At 45.0% G+C, this 20,368-nt stretch overlaps 1 protein-coding gene across 2 annotated transcripts in view; it reads left to right on the top strand.

The window, feature by feature from the left end:
* The window catches only part of LOC144823334 (mitogen-activated protein kinase kinase kinase 6-like), a 1,091,718-nt gene that overhangs the window by 467,669 nt on the left and 603,681 nt on the right, over positions 1-20,368 (top strand). For both annotated transcript variants that reach the window (XM_078681777.1, XM_078681776.1), the window contains exons 14-15: positions 5,140-5,230; positions 8,346-8,479. In XM_078681777.1, the coding sequence (XP_078537903.1) occupies positions 5,140-5,230; positions 8,346-8,479 (225 nt within the window). The remainder of the gene's footprint in view (positions 1-5,139; positions 5,231-8,345; positions 8,480-20,368) is intronic.

Genomic DNA, 20,368 nt, shown 5'->3' with positions numbered 1-20,368 from the left:
GAGCCCTAAAGAAACTTTTTTTTTTTTTTTTTCTTTTACATTAGGATCTCGGAGCTCCGCCCGAGCCCTAAAAAGGGAATCGACGGTCAGACTTCATTCTCATATGGCTGAGAAAGAGTGTGAATTTAGTGAAAATATGCTCTCATTTGAGCTTCAGGAGCACCTTCCATAACCTCTATGGGGAATTCATGAGAAAACCGGTTTCCCTCAAACATGATTCTTGAACTCCCCGCAGAAGGCTTTTGCACAGGGTAAAATCACCTTAGAACACACCACAAATCCTGAAATTAGATTGGTACCATCAACAAATGATTTATATTGTAACTAAAATCTGTTATCACCCTTATACTTTCTCCTTTTTGTGACCCTCAAAACCTGCATTTCAATAGGGTGCTATTATGTATATTGATCCCAAGATGGCTGCCAAAACTTCAACCTGGAAGTGTTGGCAGGCAATCAAATTCCAGTAGGATTTAAGTAGAATTTAAGTAGGATTTTGGGCTCCCAGATATTTATATTTTTTAAACCTAAATATCACTGAAACCACTGAATAGATTTACACCAAATCACAAAATGCACACTTTCTGAACCAACGTCTTGCTTTCTGTCAAATTTGGTGTAATTCCGTTTAGCTGTTCTGGCTCTAGTCGTGTTGATAAAATGAAAAATCCTCAGACATAACATGGGAAAAATGCATTCTCCACCCCCCCACCCTTATTCTCGGCTCCAGCTTGACAACCCCAAAACTTTTAACGCAGCAGCTTTACCAAAAATGGGACGTTTTGTGAAACTTTCACGAAGATTCGTCAAGCAGAACCAATACTATTAATAAAACAAAAAACGCTTTTCCTATGGAAACTTTGGTCCTACCTATAGCTACCTAACACCAGTAGGTTATATATGGAAAATGCTACTTACCAGTATGCATCTGTTCTTGGCGTGTAGAGCTGTAGATCCGTATACTTGTGCATGGATCGCCATCTGGTGTTAGGCTCGGATGTTTGCACTTTGTTTTTGTCTTGGAAGAAGTTCTTTGTAGTCACGAGATAGGCGACTCCTCCTTAGGACCACTGTGCGCGTGAGCATAGACTCCACCCTCAGATTGTTTTTTCGCCATAGAGGGTGATGGTGGAGTTTGTGAGAAACCGAAAGGTGTCCATGTGTCGTGTATGTAAGTAAGAAGGCACTGGAACAGATAGAGGTATCCGGGGAGGCGGGTTGGCTTATACGATCTACAGCTCTACATGCCAAGAACAGATGCATACTGGTAAGTAGCATTTTCTGTTTGAGGCATATGAGCTGTAGATCGTATACTTGTGCATAGACTATACAGCAGTTACCTCCCTAGCGGTGTGCTACCTGTATCTGTTGCAGTGGTTTGAAAAAGGGTTCTTAATACAGCCTGGCCCCTCACTAGCTTGTTGTTTAGCTTGTGGAAGGATCTAGCCTACTCCATCCCGCGCAATCTGGTTGTGGAGCTGCCTACAGCACTAAGTCCGCTTTAGTTGAAGTCTCTGAAGCTATTCGTGACTGCTTGGACTCTGGTGGAAGTGCGGACCTCATAATGCTGGACCTGTCGGCAGCATTTGGTATTGTTCCCCATTCATTGCTTCTGACCCGGTTGGCGGATATAGGTATCTCAGGGTTGGCTTGGAGGTGGCTGAAATCCTTCCTTGAGGGACGTTTGTAACAGGTCTGGCCCCCGCAGTTCTCGACTCCGCCTCAATATGTGACCGGAGTGCCTCAGGGGTCCTCTCTGAGTCCCCTGCTCTTTAATATATACTTCACCCCGTTGGTCCAGTTGGCGTAAGAACGGGGTGCCAAGATCGTTGCTTACGATACCCAACTTTTGTTCACTTGGGGTAAATCAGAGTTCTCTACTGTGAAGGCAAAAGTGTGTCTGATAGCTGTTTTTCAATGGCTCTGTGCTGCTCAGCTCAAATGCAATGAGGATAAGTCATAAATCCTCCTTTATGGACAGTTTCCCCTCCTCCCCCGTTCAGAGAATCTCTCTGGCCGTCCGACTATCCTCTGCCATCTTCCTCTGGGCTACCTGAAAAAAATCTGAGTGTTTGGTTTGATGAGCAGCTGTCCTTCTCGACCCAAATTAAACGAGCATTTGCAATGCAATAGGTCTCGCATTTACTCGAGTTTGAGCTATTGACATTGCAAATAACAATGCCTTTTATTTTTATTTTCGTTTTTATAAACATAAATAAAAAGCATTGTAATCTACAATGCCAATAGCTTATTTTGCGTAAATGCGAGACCGATTCCATCATTTGGAGGTGTATGTGGTGAAGAATGAGGAGGAAAGTTTTCAGGAGAATTTTGAGGTGAAATGTTAAGGGGAACAGGAGATGACTGAGAAGGAAGTATAGGAGAAGAAGGGTGCATAGGAGATGTGTCCTTCTTCTTGACAGGCACTGCAGGTGTAGGTGCTGTCTGACTTCCTTTTCCTGTGTGGTGTAGTGGATACATGACCTGTCTTTGGGTCAATGTAGATCTTCTTTTGTAGAGGATCAGGTTGGAGAAGGTCTTCTCCTTGCGGAACCTTTGCCGGCGCCGATTTTTTCAGTTCCGGGCGTGGTAGTTGCTTGTCTTTAGCCGTAGGAGTTGTTACTGTGTCCTTTGGCGTAGATTTCGGCACCGAAGGTATTGTTTTCGGAGTCATAGGCTGTTTCAAGGGCTTGAGCGCATTGGAATCAGGCCTTGTAGGTTTCGGTACTGAAGATATTGGCTTCGGAGTAGAAGCTGGTCTCGTCGGCCTCGAGGCGTCGGACACTGGCTTCATGATTCTGGCTTTAGAAGTCGACGGCTTCGGAGCCGGGACTTCTTTCGGTTTCGGTGCCGAGGGCGCTGGTGGGATCGGCACGTGCGGCTTGCTCGGTAAGGAGCTACCGGAAGGCTTGAGTATTTTCTTCGGAGCCGGGCTCGATGGCGGGGCTTTTGAAGTGTTTTTTCAGTCGCGACTGGGCCCCGGAGGCAGAGTGTTGACCTTTGTCTTCGATTTGGGGGCAGGGGCAGTAGTACTCACGCGCTGACCCGATGGTATGGAGTCATTGGAGTCGTCTGCCCCGATACGATTTGGAGATCATCTGAATCTTCTTCGGGGACGAGCGGAACTTCTTCGTCGAAGATATACACCGGTTCCGGAGCCGATCTCTGCATGTCGTGTCGACGGGCTCTCCTATCTCGAATGGTCTTCTTGGATCGAAAGGATGCACATGCTGTACAGCTGGATTTGTCGTGTTCTGGAGATAAGCACAGGTTACAGACCTCATGATGGTCACTGTGTGGAAACTTTGCTCCACACTCAGGGAATCTTTTGAATGGCGTCCTTTCCATGAGGTGTAGGCCTCACGGCGTGGATAGGCCCAACGGCGCACGTCGACGACCGGAATCGAGCTGATGGAGTTGAGTCGACGTTTATCGATATCGAAAGTAGTTTGGTGAAGTTTGAATAAGTTGTTACGCGTCGAAGTACTTGTAAAGTAGATTTTGAACCAGAGCGGAAAAGTTTCATCCGAACCCAGTGGCGGAAAAAAAACAATCTAACGATGGAGCCGATGCCCATGCGCACTATCGTCCAAGGGAGGAGTCACCTATCTCTTGACTACAAAAGACTTCTTCCAAGACGACAACAACATGCAATCACCCGAGCCCAACACCAGGTGGCGATCTAATGCAAAGTGTAGAATCTGCAGCTCATATGCCTCGAACACAATTGTTTCCGCCGCAGCAGGAGCATCTCAAACATAAGGCATCACACTACTGCTTTACTACATTCACTTATTCCATTCTCACCCTCTTATGGGAAAACCATCTAACAATGGAGTCGATGCCCTTGCGCTCGATCACCGAAAGGAGTCGCCTTACCTTGTGACTCTTAAGACTTCCTCGAAGAACAACAACTTGCAAACATCCGAACCTAACACCAGATAGCAGGAGTATGCACAGCATGTGAATCTACAGCTCTACATGCCAAGATCAGATGGTTACTGGGTAAGTAACATAAGTCATACCTTCTGTCTGGTACCTTTAACCGATTGGCTTTTTGCTAGAACCAAGTGCTTCTAGAAAGTTCCCAGCTGTCTCAAAAAAAACCCTATAAGATAAAATTGTTCATCAGCACCAACCCTACTTATATTATTGTTGTATACCCCAATGAAGGAAGCGACGTATTCAATAATCAGTATTTGCAAATGCAAATTTGTTCCCAACTGATTCGATCAAAAAGACAGATTTTCCTTGCATCCACAGATCCACAATTTATTGCACGTCACTTTAGGATAGTGTTTCCACAATGATTATGACAGTTCATCAATATTGACACGCTTGTAGTAGTTCTTCAACAGAAGTTCCTAATAAATTCAGCCAACGCATTTTGTCCAATGTATATTATTGCTGTACCTACAAAGTAGGAGTGCAAACATGTTTGTTGTTGGTTCTGTGGCCCAGAAAGGGACTAAACGCCTGTGGCTTTCAGTGCATAACATGTCATAGTGTACGTCTCTTAATTACTTTTAATAGTCATTTTCTTCTTATAACTTAAGTTATATGAGAATATATTCATGTTACTTGCAAGTACTATGTTGCATTGATTGAGTCTCTAACCCCAGACCCCTGCTGAAGTACTTTGACTTCTTAACCACTCTACCCTGAAAGAATTAAGGGTTAAAAAAAGAGTGCTTGGACATTTCAGAAGAAGTGCAATACTATTAGGACCCTCGGAAGCAAGTTGAAAATTACTTTAATCCAGAGGTATAAGCTCCAGTCGGTTCAGACTGCCCCGGGACACCAATAAAAGGACTCAATGTGACCTAATAACTTCTTTTCTCTAATTATGGGGTTTCTCTTCTGTTTCCCTCTTAGAGAACCCCTTCTTTCTCCATTATCGTACCAAGTGGCTCTGTTTTTCTTTTGTTTGCCCCCTCTGTTCTCTCTGTTCTCCTCTTCACTTCAGTCTCCTTGCCCCTCTCCTTCATTTTGTGCACAAATCTCCTAATTCAGGTCTCCTATCTCATCCTCTGAGACTCCCTTCCTTTCTGTCTTGGTAGCTGGTCTTGAATTACTCCATGTTGGTGTTGTCCCTGACTTATTTCTAGCTGGTGTAGTGAATTATGTTATCTGTGACAGGTTCTGTGATGCGGTTCACCACTTCATGGCAGAAAATGAGTTAACAATTGGGGAAGACGGAGGAGACGGCACTTCTGATGACTTTCCAGAGGTAATGCTAGACAGGGGGATTTGGTGATTTGTGTGTGTGGGTGGGAGGGATGGCTGCTTCTGACGAGGCCACAAATGTGTCTTGAATTGGAGTTTTGGTCCCTGGGAAAAGGTTGTGAAGGGTAGGGTGACTGAGGACTTGGAGTGGGGTTAGAGGTCCCCGCAAAAATCATGGGAGAACTGGCGCCCTCACTTGCCTGCCCCTTCCTTTCCGTCTGGAATGCCTCCCTTCACCATGGCTTCTTCCCCACTACCTGGAAGGAGGCTCTGGTGATCCCTATTCTAAAAAAAGCAGACGCAGACCCCACTGTCTTCGCTAATTACCGTCCCATCTCCCTTCTTCCTAAACCCGCCAAAGTCCTGGAAAAAGCCGTGCAGCTTCAACTTACGGAATACTTAGAAGACCATTCTCTGCTGCATGGATCACAATCCGGATTCAGAGCCGGATTCAGCACTGAGACGGCCCTGCTGGAAGTATCTGAAACCATCCGAGAATGCGTGGACAGGGGTGAGGAGGCCATGCTGGTTCTCCTCGACCTGTCCGCAGCATTCGACACGGTCGATCACCACATCCTTCTTGACCGACTCAAGCAGATAGGCATTGGTGGCACTGCCCTTAGCTGGATCGAGTCCTTCCTCTCATCCAGAAGTCAAAGGGTATTGTTGCGTCCCTTTAAGTCAGAGAAAAAACCTCTGACATGTGGGGTGCCGCAGGGCTCCGCCCTCAGCCCCCTGTTCTTCAACGTCTATCTTACTCCCTTGGCTGACGTTGTGGAGTCTTGCGGAGTCAGGGTGGTCTCTTACGCTGACGACACACAGCTGGTGTTCTCCTTCAGGGACCACTCGGACTCCGCATTCATCAATTTTCGCCAATGCCTCAATAACATCAGTGTCTGGATGACCGCGAACCACCTCAGATTGAATGCAGATAAAACGGAGGTTCTGTTTTTCAATCAGAAAACCTCCATCCCCTCCTCTTGGTGGTGGCCCACGGCGCTTGATCCTGCCCCGTCCCCCGTTCACTCGGCGCGGAATCTTGGTTTTCAATTCGATGACTCCCTGTCATGCAAAACCCAGGTGAATAAAGTCACTTCCGCCTGCTTTATGAAACTACGCATGATCAGAAAAATCCTTCCCTATCTCCCCCTGGATTCCCGCCGTACAGTCACCCAAGCCCTCATCACGTCCCACTTGGACTATGCCAATAGGCTCTATGCTGGGGCCCCCCAGTACCTGATAGGCCGGCTGCAGATTATCCAGAATGCTGCAGCCAGACTGATCGGTAACATCCCGTACCGCCAATCTGTCTCTGCCTACCGGAGGGAACTCCACTGGCTTCCAGTGGCTAGCCGCATTCAGTTTAAGGTCCTCACCCTTACCTATCGAGCCGTCAACGGCTGCGGACCTACCTATTTGAAAAAACGGGTTTCGATATCCCGCTCCACCAGATCCCTGAGATCTAATGACCTCCGCCTTCTGATCTCGCCCCGTTTTAGACTATCTAGAACTGGTGGCAGAGGGTTCAGCGTCATTGCTGCCAGACTGTGGAACTCCCTTCCAATTGAGCTGAGATTCTGTCCCTCTGAATCCATCTTCCGAGCCAAACTTAAAACCTGGCTCTTCTCCGGACTTTAGTCCCTCCACTGTTCCTTCTGCTTCACTCCCCCTCTCCCTTGGTAAACTCTGGATTTTAGCGCCGGGACACCCCTTCGGGGGTAGCTGCGCGCTCTACAAACCACATAAAATAAAATAAAATAGAGGTGCTTGGAGCAGATTCAGCAAGAATATAGTGGTCTCATTGCATCTGGTCAGTGGACTATCTTGTCTCATCACAACATGCCTTGGGTTTACATGGGGGATTCTCTTTTAATTCTGGGTGAGGTAGGTCAGCTAGGGCTACATTTCAATGACACTGAGGAGGTGAATGTATATCCCTAGGAGATGCATCAAGCCCATGAGTATATTCTGCTGTGGTAGCATTCCAGAGTTCAACAAGAATGGAAGTTTGTGGAGAAATGAAAAGGAAAGATAGCAGAATTTCTCTGTGGTTCACATAACACTAAGTGTAATTGATGTGATAACTCAATCCTCTACTAATATAGAGTTAATCTATTATACAATCTTAAGTGATCTCAAAATATCCAGATTAATGGAGGAAAAAAAGCAGTAATATTGGGGAATAACAGTCACTGCCCTGAAATGTGGCAGCCAATTCAGAGCTGCTGTACTCGGGGAGACTAAGTGTAGAAGTAGGCTATTTACTTAAGCCTGTATCTTTCCAGCCTTAACTGGGACAGTCTTGTAGGTCCAAGAAGACCTAGTAATTCTTTCCATCTTTAGTAGGTCTGGAATGCAGCCCAACTGGAAAAAACATAGTTTGCAAATGGATCTGGCCTGAACCTATGAGCCGGATGTAGAAGGCGGCAACCATAGGGAAATCCTTGGGGTATAGTCTCATACGGCAGACTTCTGAAAGTGCAAGGAGTATTGTGCCATGTGGAGACTGTAGTTGTTCATCAGATATTGCCTGCTGGTACATTTCCCGCTATAATGCCAGTGCTGCTCAGCTTGCCCTCCTTGGGGCATTTTCTAGATAATACTGCAGCTCCCAGAAGGTTCTGCAGAGTATGAGGTGGTGCATGGCAGTCTTAAAGGTTACACTTTCAGACCCAGGGACTTGGTCAGTGCTCTCGCTGACCGAACCACTTGATCATTACACTGAGACCTCACAGCTTAATCAGTGTGCTCTATCTGAAATCATTGGTCAGTGTGCTCTTCAAACGAAGAATCTTGGTATGTCTACTCTTTACGCCTGCTGCTTGGTGAGTGTGCTCTCTCAGCCCAACTGCTTGGACAGCATCCTCTCTCAGCCCAACTGCTTAACCAGTGCACTTTCAGATCCCACAGCTGTTAGTGCACTATCTGACCCACTGGGTTTGTTGTTGCTCTTTCTGATCCCATTGCTTGGTTGGCCGCCATCTTGACTCTGTGACTTAGCTATCTCTCTCCCCTGATGAGATTTAATGCCTCTTCTCTATATTGTAATCCAAACCATGTCCCTAGCTCATGCTCCTGTCTTCTGTTTCCACCTTTTTTTTCCTCTGTCATTCCCTCAGTTCGATTATGAGCTCACTGAGAATGGAGATCGGGTGATTCTTGGTAAAGGGACCTACGGGGTTGTCTATGCTGGACGTGATGTGAATAGCCAGGTGCGGATCGCCATCAAGGAAATTCCTGAGCGGGACAGCAGGTGTGTAGAAAGGAGCAATATATGTGTTAAGAGGGACTGTGAGTATTGTACCTTAGCTTTATGCGCTATATGGACAGAGGGACTGCATTGTGTCTGATAGGCCATTGTGTGCACAAAATAGGACTACATGTATGTGCCAGGGGTCAGTATAGGTGCAGAGGGACAATGTGTGTAAGGAATTGCAGATCTTTATGAAGAGGCAGTATTTGTGCAAAGAAGTTGCTCCAGGTAACATGATATTTCGTCTAACGATAACACTGTTAAGGTAAAAGACTAGGGGCCCAATTTCATTCTTGGTGGTAAGGATACTCCTTACAATGGCGACAGAGTATCCTTAACACTAAGAATGCGGTCTGTCCACCAAATTTAATTGCAGGTGGAACTTCATGTAAATCATCCTGGAAACTGCTCAGTTTCTGCTGTGATTAACCCCCTCCCACGGCCATGCAGATTAAGGGCAGTCTGAGTTTGACCTGTCAAGTCAATTTTTTTATTGTATAAAATTATTAAAAATTATTACAAAATACATTTTGATCATCATAGAACATAAAACACGTGTATAATGTTAACTATTAGAGACTGTTAGCCATATGAAAAATAAATATCATGTATTTCAATTTGATACTATGATTCACTGTTCAGCTTGCTGTAAGAGGGATTGGGCTTTCATCATGTATTTAACCCCCCTGCAGGCCAACATAGGAGATGATCCATCTAGCCATCGAATTACAGCTTGCCTACATGTTCGAATGTTCAATTTGTTAACATTTTTCTTTAAAAGCCGTCTCCTCAAATCCTTAAGCATCCGGCAAACACATAGTGAGTTAATGTTTCATTCTGATATCCACATAGACGACAATGAGGGTCAGTGTGACAATTTTTCCAGGATGGTAACAAATCCTTTGAAAACTGTAAGCCTAGTCGATGTTTTATATATCTTTGTTTTAGGGAACTATTAAAGTGGCTTTCCAGATAGGTCTGTGACTTTATCCCGGAATATGAGTTTATCACAGTCCACCCGTGTCGTCGTTTTGCGGTACTTGTTTTATCTTCCAGATAGGATTCCCATTTGACCGCTTTGTTTGCTATTTTGTCAAAAGTATGTCTATCTGGCCTCGTGTCCCAAATTTCTTCAATTCCTATACAGTTCAGGGATTGGGACAGGAAACCTCCCCAACTGTTCGGCACGTGCAGTTTCTGCTGGGTATCAATTTCTTTCCAGCACAGGTTGTCCATTGAGCCGTCTTCTGACATTCGTATTTTGTGACAGAGTTACACAAAGGTTCCCATAATGCAAAACTTCTGATTCAGAAGACCAAATTCTAGACGAACCTGCGCCGGTGCTGACGATTTTGGGAGGTTTAGGACTGCCTTGTATACCTTTGTTTGTAAGCTGTTTAACAGCCCTGCTTCTTTGCCACACCAGGTGGCCAATGCGTATGACAAGGTGGGTAGGGTTTGTGCTTTTAGCACTTTCAGCAGGTGTGTATAATTTGGACAACTTCGTTTTTTTTGTAGTTGCCGGTATGCGTAGATGAGGGACTGTGCTTTAGCTTTTAGATCAATTTTGTGTTCTTTGTTAGTTTGTCCTCGCCCCAACTTCAGACCTAGGTACTTGTATGATGTTTCCTCCTTTATTGGGGTACTATTTGCGTACCATTTGAATGTTGGCTTTTTTGGATCCACGATGCGGACCACTTTGGTTTTGTCTTTATTCAGTTCCAAACATTCGTGTTCCAAATAGGTTACCAAGTTGTTGATCGACCTTTGCAAGCCTATTGGCGTTTGACTCAGAACGACAATGTCATCCGCATACTGCAGGAAGGGGATAGGAATTTTTTTACAAATAGGGTGGATGGCATTCCCCGACCTCCATGTGACTGACAATGTCTGCCATGTAAAGGTTGAATAAACTTGGGGCCAGTACACAGCCTTGTTTTAAGCCTTGTTGTGTTCTAATTTCGGCCGTTAGGCTGCTACCGTCTCCCAATTTTACTCGAGCCCAGGTGTTACTATACAAGCCTATAATAGCCTCCAGTAGCTTCTTCGGGATGCCCCATGATCTTAATTTTTCCCATAGACTGGTTCTGTTCACTCTGTCAAAGGCTGCTCGCAGGTCTATAAAGCAAGCATACAGTCTCGTCTTCCTTTTTTCAGCTTTTTCCTTCAGGAGAGCCAGGGTTATCAAGTTTGTTAGTGTGCCGGTCCTTGGCCGGAAGCCAGTTTGGAACATGGGTATTATATTCGTGTCTTCCATCCAGTCTTGGAGAAGTGATAGTAAGCTTGACCCATATAATTTTGCCTCAACATCCATCAGCGAAATCAGCCTATAGTTTCCTGGCTCATTATGGTCACCTTGTTTGAAAATGGGGTGAATTATACTCCCGTTCCAGGATCTTGGCAGTTTATTCTGGTTGTAAATTGAATTAAAGAATGGTGTTAAGTATTCTGCCCAGAATTCAGGTGAATGTTTGAAGATAGAGTTTGGAAGCCCGTTAGGACCCGCTGCACCCTCTTTTGTCAGGCGGTTTATAATAGCTTTCAGCTGATCTGTTGTTACTAGGGTATCAGGCACGGTGTTTACTAATTTTTCTGATTTCCCTTTGTTCCCAATTCCACAACCCATAGTTAGCTTCAGACTTACTTCTGGTAGATTATGTCCTGTTCCTAAGATAGTTCCCGCATGTTCGGAATTTCTAATGCAGGATTTGCACTCTGATTTACAGGGCCAGTTTTGACCATCCATCCTGTCGAAAAACATGTTTTTAACATGCTGAGTCCACTTGCTTTCTCCAATGCCTGCCTCCTGTATTAGGGTATTCCCCTTTGTCAGTTTATTAATAATACCCCAAAATGTTCTGGAATTATTGTGTTTCCCAGCAATTAGTAATTTTGTCCACATTTCCTCTTGGTACGATGTTTTTGCGCTACTCAGCATGATCTTATATCTTTTCCGCATGACTTTCAATTTTGACTTATCTGGTTTTATTCCACTTTTTATCAATAATACCTGCTTGCGGACTTCTCGTGCGATTTTTCTTTTTTCCTCTCTCAAGGTGATGTTATACCAAGGCTGTTTCCCAGTATTGATTCTTCTCGAATTCTGATTTATAATTGGGGGATTTCTTGTTACTGCTTCACATGTATTTACCGGGTTTTCTTTTTCTTCCGATGTTAGTCTGAGCAGTTCATTTTTGAATTTATCCATTGTTGGTTTTATATCCTTACCTCCCCATTTCAGTTTACGTAGATTGAATTTTTCGGTGTACTGGATGACGGTGTTTTGTTTTTCCGTCTTGCTGACCAACATATTTATTTTGGTAATTAGAGGAAGATGATCGCTTTCCACACGTTGCTCCACCGAAAATGAGCTCACCATCGGTATCAAGCTGTTGCTCATTATTGTGAAGTCTATTGTTGACTTTCGATTACAGCATACAAAAGTTATAGGTATGCCACTGTCCACACTATCTTTCTTGTTCAGGATAAAAAGGCCCAGTTTTCCAAGAGCTTGAGTTATTTTGTCATATTTTGTTAGATTGCTATTAAAGTCCCCTGAGATAATCATGGAATGCGACTCATGAGTGCTTTGCAAAGCCTTGATCAAGGTTAGTAGTGTTATCAGTTTTTCATTTTTCTCTTTCTTTTCCGGGTGTACATAAACGTTAAGCACTAAAAGATTGCAAATACCTGAACCAGAGTCCAACTTCTCCGTAAGTTTTATTGCTGGTATCCAGTTTACCACAGTGTCTAATTCTTCCGATTGCCATCTGTATTGTTGGGCGATATACGTTGATAAGCCTCCTCTAGGGTGACCAAATTTAGAGAGTTTTTTGGCGAGGACGTGAAACTCGATATAACCTGGGATGGAAACTTGGCGCAGGTTCCAGGTTTCTTGTAGCAATATTAAGTCGTGTTGATCCAAGAAGTTTGCGGTTTCATGGTCGTGCCCCATACTATTAAAACCATGAACATTCCAGGAACAGAGGCTGATCATGTGTGGGTTTGCAGCAGTGGATTCCTTTTGGTTACCAACTGTTATCCGTGGATGTAGTGTTGTATCTTCTTTTAAATAACTGGACATGTTAGGAACATTTATTGCTTAATACCGATGCCACCCAGGACCAATCAGTAATCTGTTCCTGAGCGCCTCCTTGCACAGTTGCATTTTCGTGTCTCCTTATATTTTGTAATACTTTTTGCGGAGTTACTGAACAAGCTCCCTTTAGGCATGATTTTTGGGTGTTCCCCTCTTCCATTTTCTTTTTACCAATGCTTATGTTTTTTAGAAGTGGAAATGGATATTTTTTCCGTTCGTCCCGCCTCAGTGCTATGCCCCAGGCTTCAAAGGACGTACTCATTGCAAATATTCTGTCAACTATGTCCTTGGATGACCAGGTGGTTAAGGACTCTTCTACCTCTGAAATATTTTTTGTGTGCTTAAATTCTACGGACAGAAGATCTTGGGATGCTATATCGTCCAGTTCTGGGATTTCTCTTACAAGCCTTATTATATTACCTCTATTCAAGAAGTCTTGGCGCCCTGTTGTCTGGTATTCAGGTATGAATGCCAGTTTATTGTTTGTTATCCAGTATTGGGGTATCTTTCATAGATTCACATGCCTGAATCATTCCCCGTCGTCGAGGCGGGAGTCCCACGGTAAAAATATATACAATAGCAGTGCCTAAAAATTTCTTGTAGTAGGCTGGAAAAGCCTAAAGGCCTAACTAGGCCTCAAAACTTAGCAGCCTATCTACATCATTATGTAAAAAGACCTGAAATAGTAGCCTCAGCCAATCAGCTGTCCTCACCCTCTAGAACCTTCCCAGCCCAGTCAGTTCTCCTCAGATGTAAGGGAGTCTCCCTGAGTGCCTACTCAGTTCTTTAGCTTTTTTGGGGTTTTTCCTCAGAAAAATGTCTGAAAAGAAAGCTCTTTTCAAGGCTTGTGGTACCTGCTTTAAGAAGAGAGTCCATGTGGATGACCAGCACTCGGATTGCATTTATTGTCTACACCCCTCACATGTTGTGAAGGACTGTAGAATTTGCCGTACCTTCCCTCAGAAAACAATCAGGGATAGAGAGGCAAGGGTTCTTTTGTGGTTGAAGTCTTCTTCCACTGATGATGAGGACAAGGCCTCTACCTCCAGCAAGAGAGCCAGATCCAGGGAAAGCTCTTCTCCTGAGAGAAAGAAGAAACTGAAATCCTCTCAGAGAGCCTCAGAACCCTCAAAGAGTGCATCTTCTCCTCGGACAACTGTGAGTACAGCCCAGACAAAATCTGTTTCTCTGGTGTCTGCTCATACTACTACTTTGACTTCTACTTCTACAACTACTTCTACGGTTACCACTTCATCTATTACCTCACCTCTGATGTCTGTTAAAATATTGTCATCACCTGTGAAGACTTCGACGACGAAAACTGTCCCGCTGTCGACGTCTCCGTCGACGACGGCTCCATCTACCAAGCCTTCCGGTCAGTCGATGACAATCCCGTCGACGAAACCACCATCTTCGTCGTCGACGAAGGTCTCGTCGACGAAGATACCGACGACGCTCTCGTCGACGGAAGCGTCGACCAAGAAACCGTCGACGGCCTAGTCGAAGAAGGACTCTACGACGAAGACACCATCGACGGCCTCGTCGACGAAGACCCCGTCGACGGCGAAATCATTAGTTCTGTCAGCGTCGACGGTTCCGTCGATGGAAATTCCGATTACAATGGCTTCATCGTCATCGACGACAGCAGTAGCAGCTGCTCAACAGTTGCCCAGTTCTGCCCCTAGGAAAATTCAGTATACACATTTTCAAATGAAAACATATCAGCGAGATTATTCCCATATTTCTCCTCTCTTACCTTCACATCTTTTGGAGACATATATGGAGGATGAGTCAGATGACGGTGAAGAGGATGAGGGTCCTTTTGGGGTTGCCCGTCACCCGTCACAATTGAATATCAAATTTCAGGAGGATGATGAGGATGATAACCAGGACCATTATGAGCATGAGGATTTCTCGACATCATATCAATCACCCCATGCCAGACCTCAACAATCGGAGAATACTACTCAATTGCCATCCACTTTAATTCAGGACTTACAAGCAATGTTGGCCGACTATCGCCAGAGGTTTCCTCCGACACCGATTGCACCTGTAGTGCCGGTAACTCCAGTTAACTTGCCAAGACCTCCGTCACCGCGGGCATCATTGTCTCCTAGACCAGATACTAGTCCTGCACCTCAGCATGACACGGATACTTCTTCACATGATGACGATGATGGTAGAGAAGAGGGCGAATTGCCAGATAATACGCCTGTAGATCCATGGGAGGATTATGTCATTCCCATGCCTTCACCGCCTGCACCCCGCCCTTCAGATTCTCCACCTGAAGATATCGACGGATTTCATAACATTATGCAACGTGCAGCAAATAGATTTGAATTGACCGTCACAGTGGAACAATCTGACTGCTTTTTGCATGACTTTAAAGAGGAATATCGCAGAGTTACCAGAGCTATCCCCATTATTGACTACATATGGAAGGAAGGCCTCAGCATTATGAAAACACCAGCTTCCATTCCTGCAGTCCTTCCTCGAATAGAGAAAAAGTATCGAGCACCATCGGATACTCCATCTTGCTTAATAGGTCACCCTCGACCAGACTGTCATATCCCAGGCTGCACAGCAAAAATCCAAGAATCCTTCTGTTCCCATTTCTACACCACCTGACAAAGAAGGCAGGAGACTGGATGCCATTGGCAAGAAGTTCTCTGCAAATGCAGCGGCCTCCATTAAAGCTGCTAATTCATTGGCTATCCTGGCCCGTTATGATAGGCAGATGTGGTCCGAACTGTATGAATACCTTGAATTGATCCCTGAAGATCAGCAACCAGAAGTGCGCAGGATTGTGCTGGAGGGAGAAAGGGCGGCTTCGGAGATCATTGATTGCGCCCTGGATATTTCGAACACCAACTTTAGGCAATTGGCAGGACCAGCAGTACTTAGGCGTCAAGGTTGGCTCCGTGCTACCACCTTCAGGCCTGAGGTCCAAACAAAAATCTTGGACATGGCGTATGATGGAGATTCACTTTTTGGTAAACACATCGATGACGCTTTGCTGGCAATAAAGACAGACACAGAAACAGCTAAATCCCTTGGTACCCTACAATACAAGAGGGAATCCTTTAGGGGAGCAAGAGGCCGTGGTTATTCCTCCAGGGGGAACTATTCTAATCAGCAAAACTGCCAATACCAATCTCAATACAAACAACCATACTATCAAAGCTCTTACAGACAGCCTGCCTCTGGATCTTTCTCTCGTCAGGGAGGGAAACGACGCCCAAACAATCAAGGGCGTGATTCCACAAGCGCCAATGAGCTTTGCCGGACGTCAGCCGTTCATTCTCCCCTTCCCGTGGGCGCCAAAATTTCCGCCTTTTACCAACAATGGCGGACAATAACCTCGGATCAGTGGGTCCTAGATCTTGTCAAGATCGGACATACTCTGGAGTTTATACAGAAACCACCAACAACGCCGCCCAGGGGTCCCCCTCCCCCTCGTCTTCACTTACTCTTCAAAGAAGCCTTAAAGATGCTCCACAAGAATGCGATAGAACAAGTTCCTCCTTCTCAGAAAGGGAAAGGATTTTATTCTCGCTTCTTCCTCGTACAGAAAACTTCAGAAGAGTGGCGTCCAATACTAGATCTGCGCAAACTAAACAAATATCTAAAGAAACAGAGTTTTCGCATGGTAACGTTGACGGACATTCTGAATTGTCTCAACAAAGGGGACTTTATGGCTTCTCTGGATCTGCAAGACGCCTACTTCCACATCCCTATTCACCCAAAACACCGCAAATACCTAAGGTTTCAAGTGGCTGGCGTCCACTTTCAGTACAAGGTTCTTCCATTTGGCCTCAAATCGGCCCCCAGAATCTTCACCAAATGTCTAGCCCCAGTGGCAGCAATTTTGAGGTCTCAGGGAATACAAGTTTTCCTATACCTCGACGACTGGCTGTTAAAAGGACCATCGAGGAGCACCGCAATGGAAGCGGTCAGGAGTTCCCTATCCCTCTTTTCAAATCTGGCTCTGACTCTCAATTCAAACAAATCTCAGCTTCAACCTCGTCAGGAGTTGACCTTTCTGGGAGCGGTCTTGAACACTGGCCAGTGCAAGGCGTTCTTGACTCAGGAACGGCAGAACAAATTGTTGAAACTGGCAAAACACATATTTGCAAGAAGGTCACTTACGGTTCGGACATTTGCTTCCCTTCTAGGGATGTGCTCCTCTGCAATCAGCCTCATCCCTATGGCGAGACTCAGAATGAGACCATTACAGGAGGAGTTACTTCGTCAGTGGAGGCAAGTCGACGGATCGTTCGACGACCGCATCAAAGTAACTGCCAAAATGAAACAAGCCCTTCTTTGGTGGTCAAAGGTGCCAAATTTATCCCCAGGCCTCACCTTTCTGCAAGACATTCCAGAGTTCACCCTGACTAAAGACGCTTCCATGGAAGGTTGGGGAGGTCACCTCCAGGACCTTCAGATCCAGGGACGATGGCCTCGTCGGTACCGACAGAAACACATCAACAGCCTAGAGCTGAGGGCCATTTTTCTTTCCCTGCAAGCCTTCCTTCCCAGGATTGCAAATTCGTCAGTGCTGGTGCGTACGGACAATACCACCAGCATGTACTATATCAACAAACAGGGAGGAACAAAGTCGCTCACCCTGTCGCTGGAGGCTCAGGAGATGTGGGAATGGGCCCTACGCCACGGCATATCCCTCAGAGCAGAACATGTGCAAGGCGCCCAGAACTCTCTAGCCGACAAGCTCAGCAGAGCTTTTACGGGCTGTCACGAATGGGAGCTCGAACAACATCAAGTAGACAAGATCTTTCGGACTTGGGGAACACCGGCGCTGGATTTGTTCGCCACGCAGCAGAACAGCAAATGCCGGTTTTATGCCAGCAGGTTTCCTCAACAGGGGTCAAGGGGAAATGCCCTTTTGATGAGATGGCCCGGAATATTTGCGTACGTGTCTCCTCCGATTCCGCTCATTCCAAAGGTAGTGAAGAAGATGAAGAGGGAACATTGCACTCTCATCCTCATTGCTCCCCGTTGGCCAAGACAGTTTTGGTTTCAGGAACTCCTTCTGCTCTCTCGGCAGCCTCCACTTCGTCTCAAACCGACAGTGTCAATGTTGACGAGAGAGGGAGGCCAGGTCCAACATCCGGATCCTCAATCGCTGCACTTGCACGCTTGGCTCCTGACTTCCTAGAGTTCAAGGATCTTAACATCTCCTCTGACTGCAGGGCGATCTTATCACAGGCCCGTGCGCAAAGTACCATCAAGACATATCGTCTTAAGTGGAAACGATTCTGCTCATGGTGTGGAGAACATAATATCCATCCACTTCAAGCTCCTCCAGAGGGCATCCTTCCATATCTGCTGTCTTTAGCCAGGGCTGGACTCGTTTTTTCGTCCATTAAAGTGCACCTGGCGGCGATATCCAGGTTCAGGAAGAGTTCCAACAAACCATCCTTATGCTCGTCATCTTTAGTCAAACAATTCCTTAAGGGGCTATTTCGAGCTTTTCCACCAGTTCGTCCTCCTCCCCCGGAGTGGGATCTTAATGTTGTTCTGTCTCAACTTCTCAAAAGACCATTTGAACCTATTCACAAAGCGGAGCTAAAGTTTTTAACTTGGAAAGTGGCTATCTTACTGGCTCTCACTTCAGCCCGCAGAGTCAGTGAGATACAGGCCTTCACTATTGCACAGCCTTTCTTACAATTCTCAAAAGACTTTGTGACGCTTAGAACTAACCCAAGATTCATTCCGAAAGTACCAACTCAGTTCCATATCAATCAACCGGTCAAACTCAAAACTTTTTTCCCGGATCCTAAAACTTCAGCAGAGAAGGTTTTACATTCTCTGGTTGTGAAACGGTGCCTGAAGTTTTATCTTCAAAAAACAAAGGACATCCGCAAATCCAATCAACTTTTTGTTGCTTATGGCCAAGCCACCTTGGGTCAAGCTGTAACGAAAGCCACTATAGCTAGATGGTTGTCTTCTACGATTATTTTCTGTCATGACAAAGCCAACAAACCTTTAACAAGAAAGGTCAAAGCGCATTCCACCAGGACAATGTCAGCGTCAACGGCCCTGTTCGCTGGAGTGACGCTGGAGAACATTTGCCGAGCTGCTACGTGGAAAAGTGTGCACACTTTTACCAAGCATTACTGTCTGCAGTCGGCAGTTCATGATGATACAGCAGTTGGAGAAGCGGTACTGCAGCATCTTCTACATTAAGGTTAGACTTTTTACAGTCTTTTATTCTTCATTTGCCTGTTTGATGCATATCTTTTAATTGTGATGTTTTCGCATTCTCAAATACTGTCATATCTCTAATGTACTTATGAAGGTTTGGATGCATATGTTATGTTAATAAGTTTGTGTTCTATTACCTTCCTGGTTGTGTGGGGATGTATATGGTTTATTTTGTCTCCCACCTTCCTCTAACGACAGACGTGATGTCACTGCTTGCTACTCTGATTCAGGCATGTGAATCTATGAAAGATACCCCAATACTGGATAAGAAAACAAGTTACTTACCTGTAACTACGGTTATTCAGTATTGGTATCTTTCATAGATTCACATGCACCCACCCTCCTCCCCGGCAGGGCAGTTCTGTTTTATGGATACTCATTCTCACTTGTGCTGGGAAAATCTGAGGAGAACTGCCTGGGCTGGGAAGGTTCTAGAGGGTGAGGACAGCTGATTGGCTGAGGCTACTATTTCAGGTCTTTTTACATAATGATGTAGATAGGCTGCTAAGTTTTGAGGCCTAGTTAGGCCTTTAGGCTTTTCCAGCCTACTACAAGAAATCTTTAGGCACTGCTATTGTATATATTTTTACCGTGGGACTCCCGCCTCGACGAGGGGGAATGATTCAGGCATGTGAATCTATGAAAGATACCAATACTGGATAACCGTAGTTACAGGTAAGTAACTTGTTTTCTTTCTGCTTGTGTTTCTGAGCTCAATTTTGCATTTTTTTCTTCTTCTTCTTCTTCTTCTGATTTTGTATTTTGTGTTGTTTCACCTTTTACGTTTATTCTTCTCCCTCGACTCAGAGTTTTTATTGTTATTTCTTCATATGAATTGTCTGTTTTTTAGGGTGGGTAATGGGTTCATTAATCCTGTCCGTGTTTTTGTCAATATTCGTATTTTGGAGTATATGGGTACACGTTATTTGTTCATTTGCTCGATGGATACTGCAGGTTCGTCCATCTTCGTTTGAATTAATTTTTATTGGTGTTCTTATGTTTTCCTTTTCATCTGCTCTTTTTATGGATTGCCTTTGGTTAGTTTTGTCTATTATATTTTGTTTAGTATCCACGTTAGTTGGGTCATTTTGGGACCTTATGTCTTGATTTGCTGGTTTGACCTGGGGTATTTGTATTTCGTCTGTCTGGTGAATCGTTACAATCTGATTTATACAGGCCTCTTGGTTTAAGACCCTTTCATCAATCTCATCTTGAGTCTTATCTTTATCCTGAGTTCGAGGGATTTTTTTTTGTTTATTTTTCTGGCTATTCAATTGTATAATCCCTTGTGTGTGTTTTGGTTTTGTGGAGGTTGAGAGGATTGGTGATTCTGTAATCCGGCTATTCCCATTCGCTGTACTTGACTGGGCTGATTGATCTGGGGACATGCCTATATGCTTTGAAACAGTTACTTCAGAAGCTGGTTTCTCTTTCTTAGTGGTGGTATGGTGAAAGATGGGATACGTATGAATGACTGTTGGAGGTTGGAATTTAAGTTGTGCCCTCCCTTTCCTAGCGCGCTTTCTTTGTCTTTTTGTTAACTTGACTTTAGTATGGATTGTTGC

This window comes from Lissotriton helveticus, chromosome 3_1 (genome assembly GCF_964261635.1).
Source record: "Lissotriton helveticus chromosome 3_1, aLisHel1.1, whole genome shotgun sequence".
NCBI lineage: Eukaryota > Metazoa > Chordata > Amphibia > Caudata > Salamandridae > Lissotriton > Lissotriton helveticus.
The sequence above is the reverse complement of the archived record's forward strand: the minus strand, read 5'-3'. Positions and strand labels throughout refer to the sequence as shown.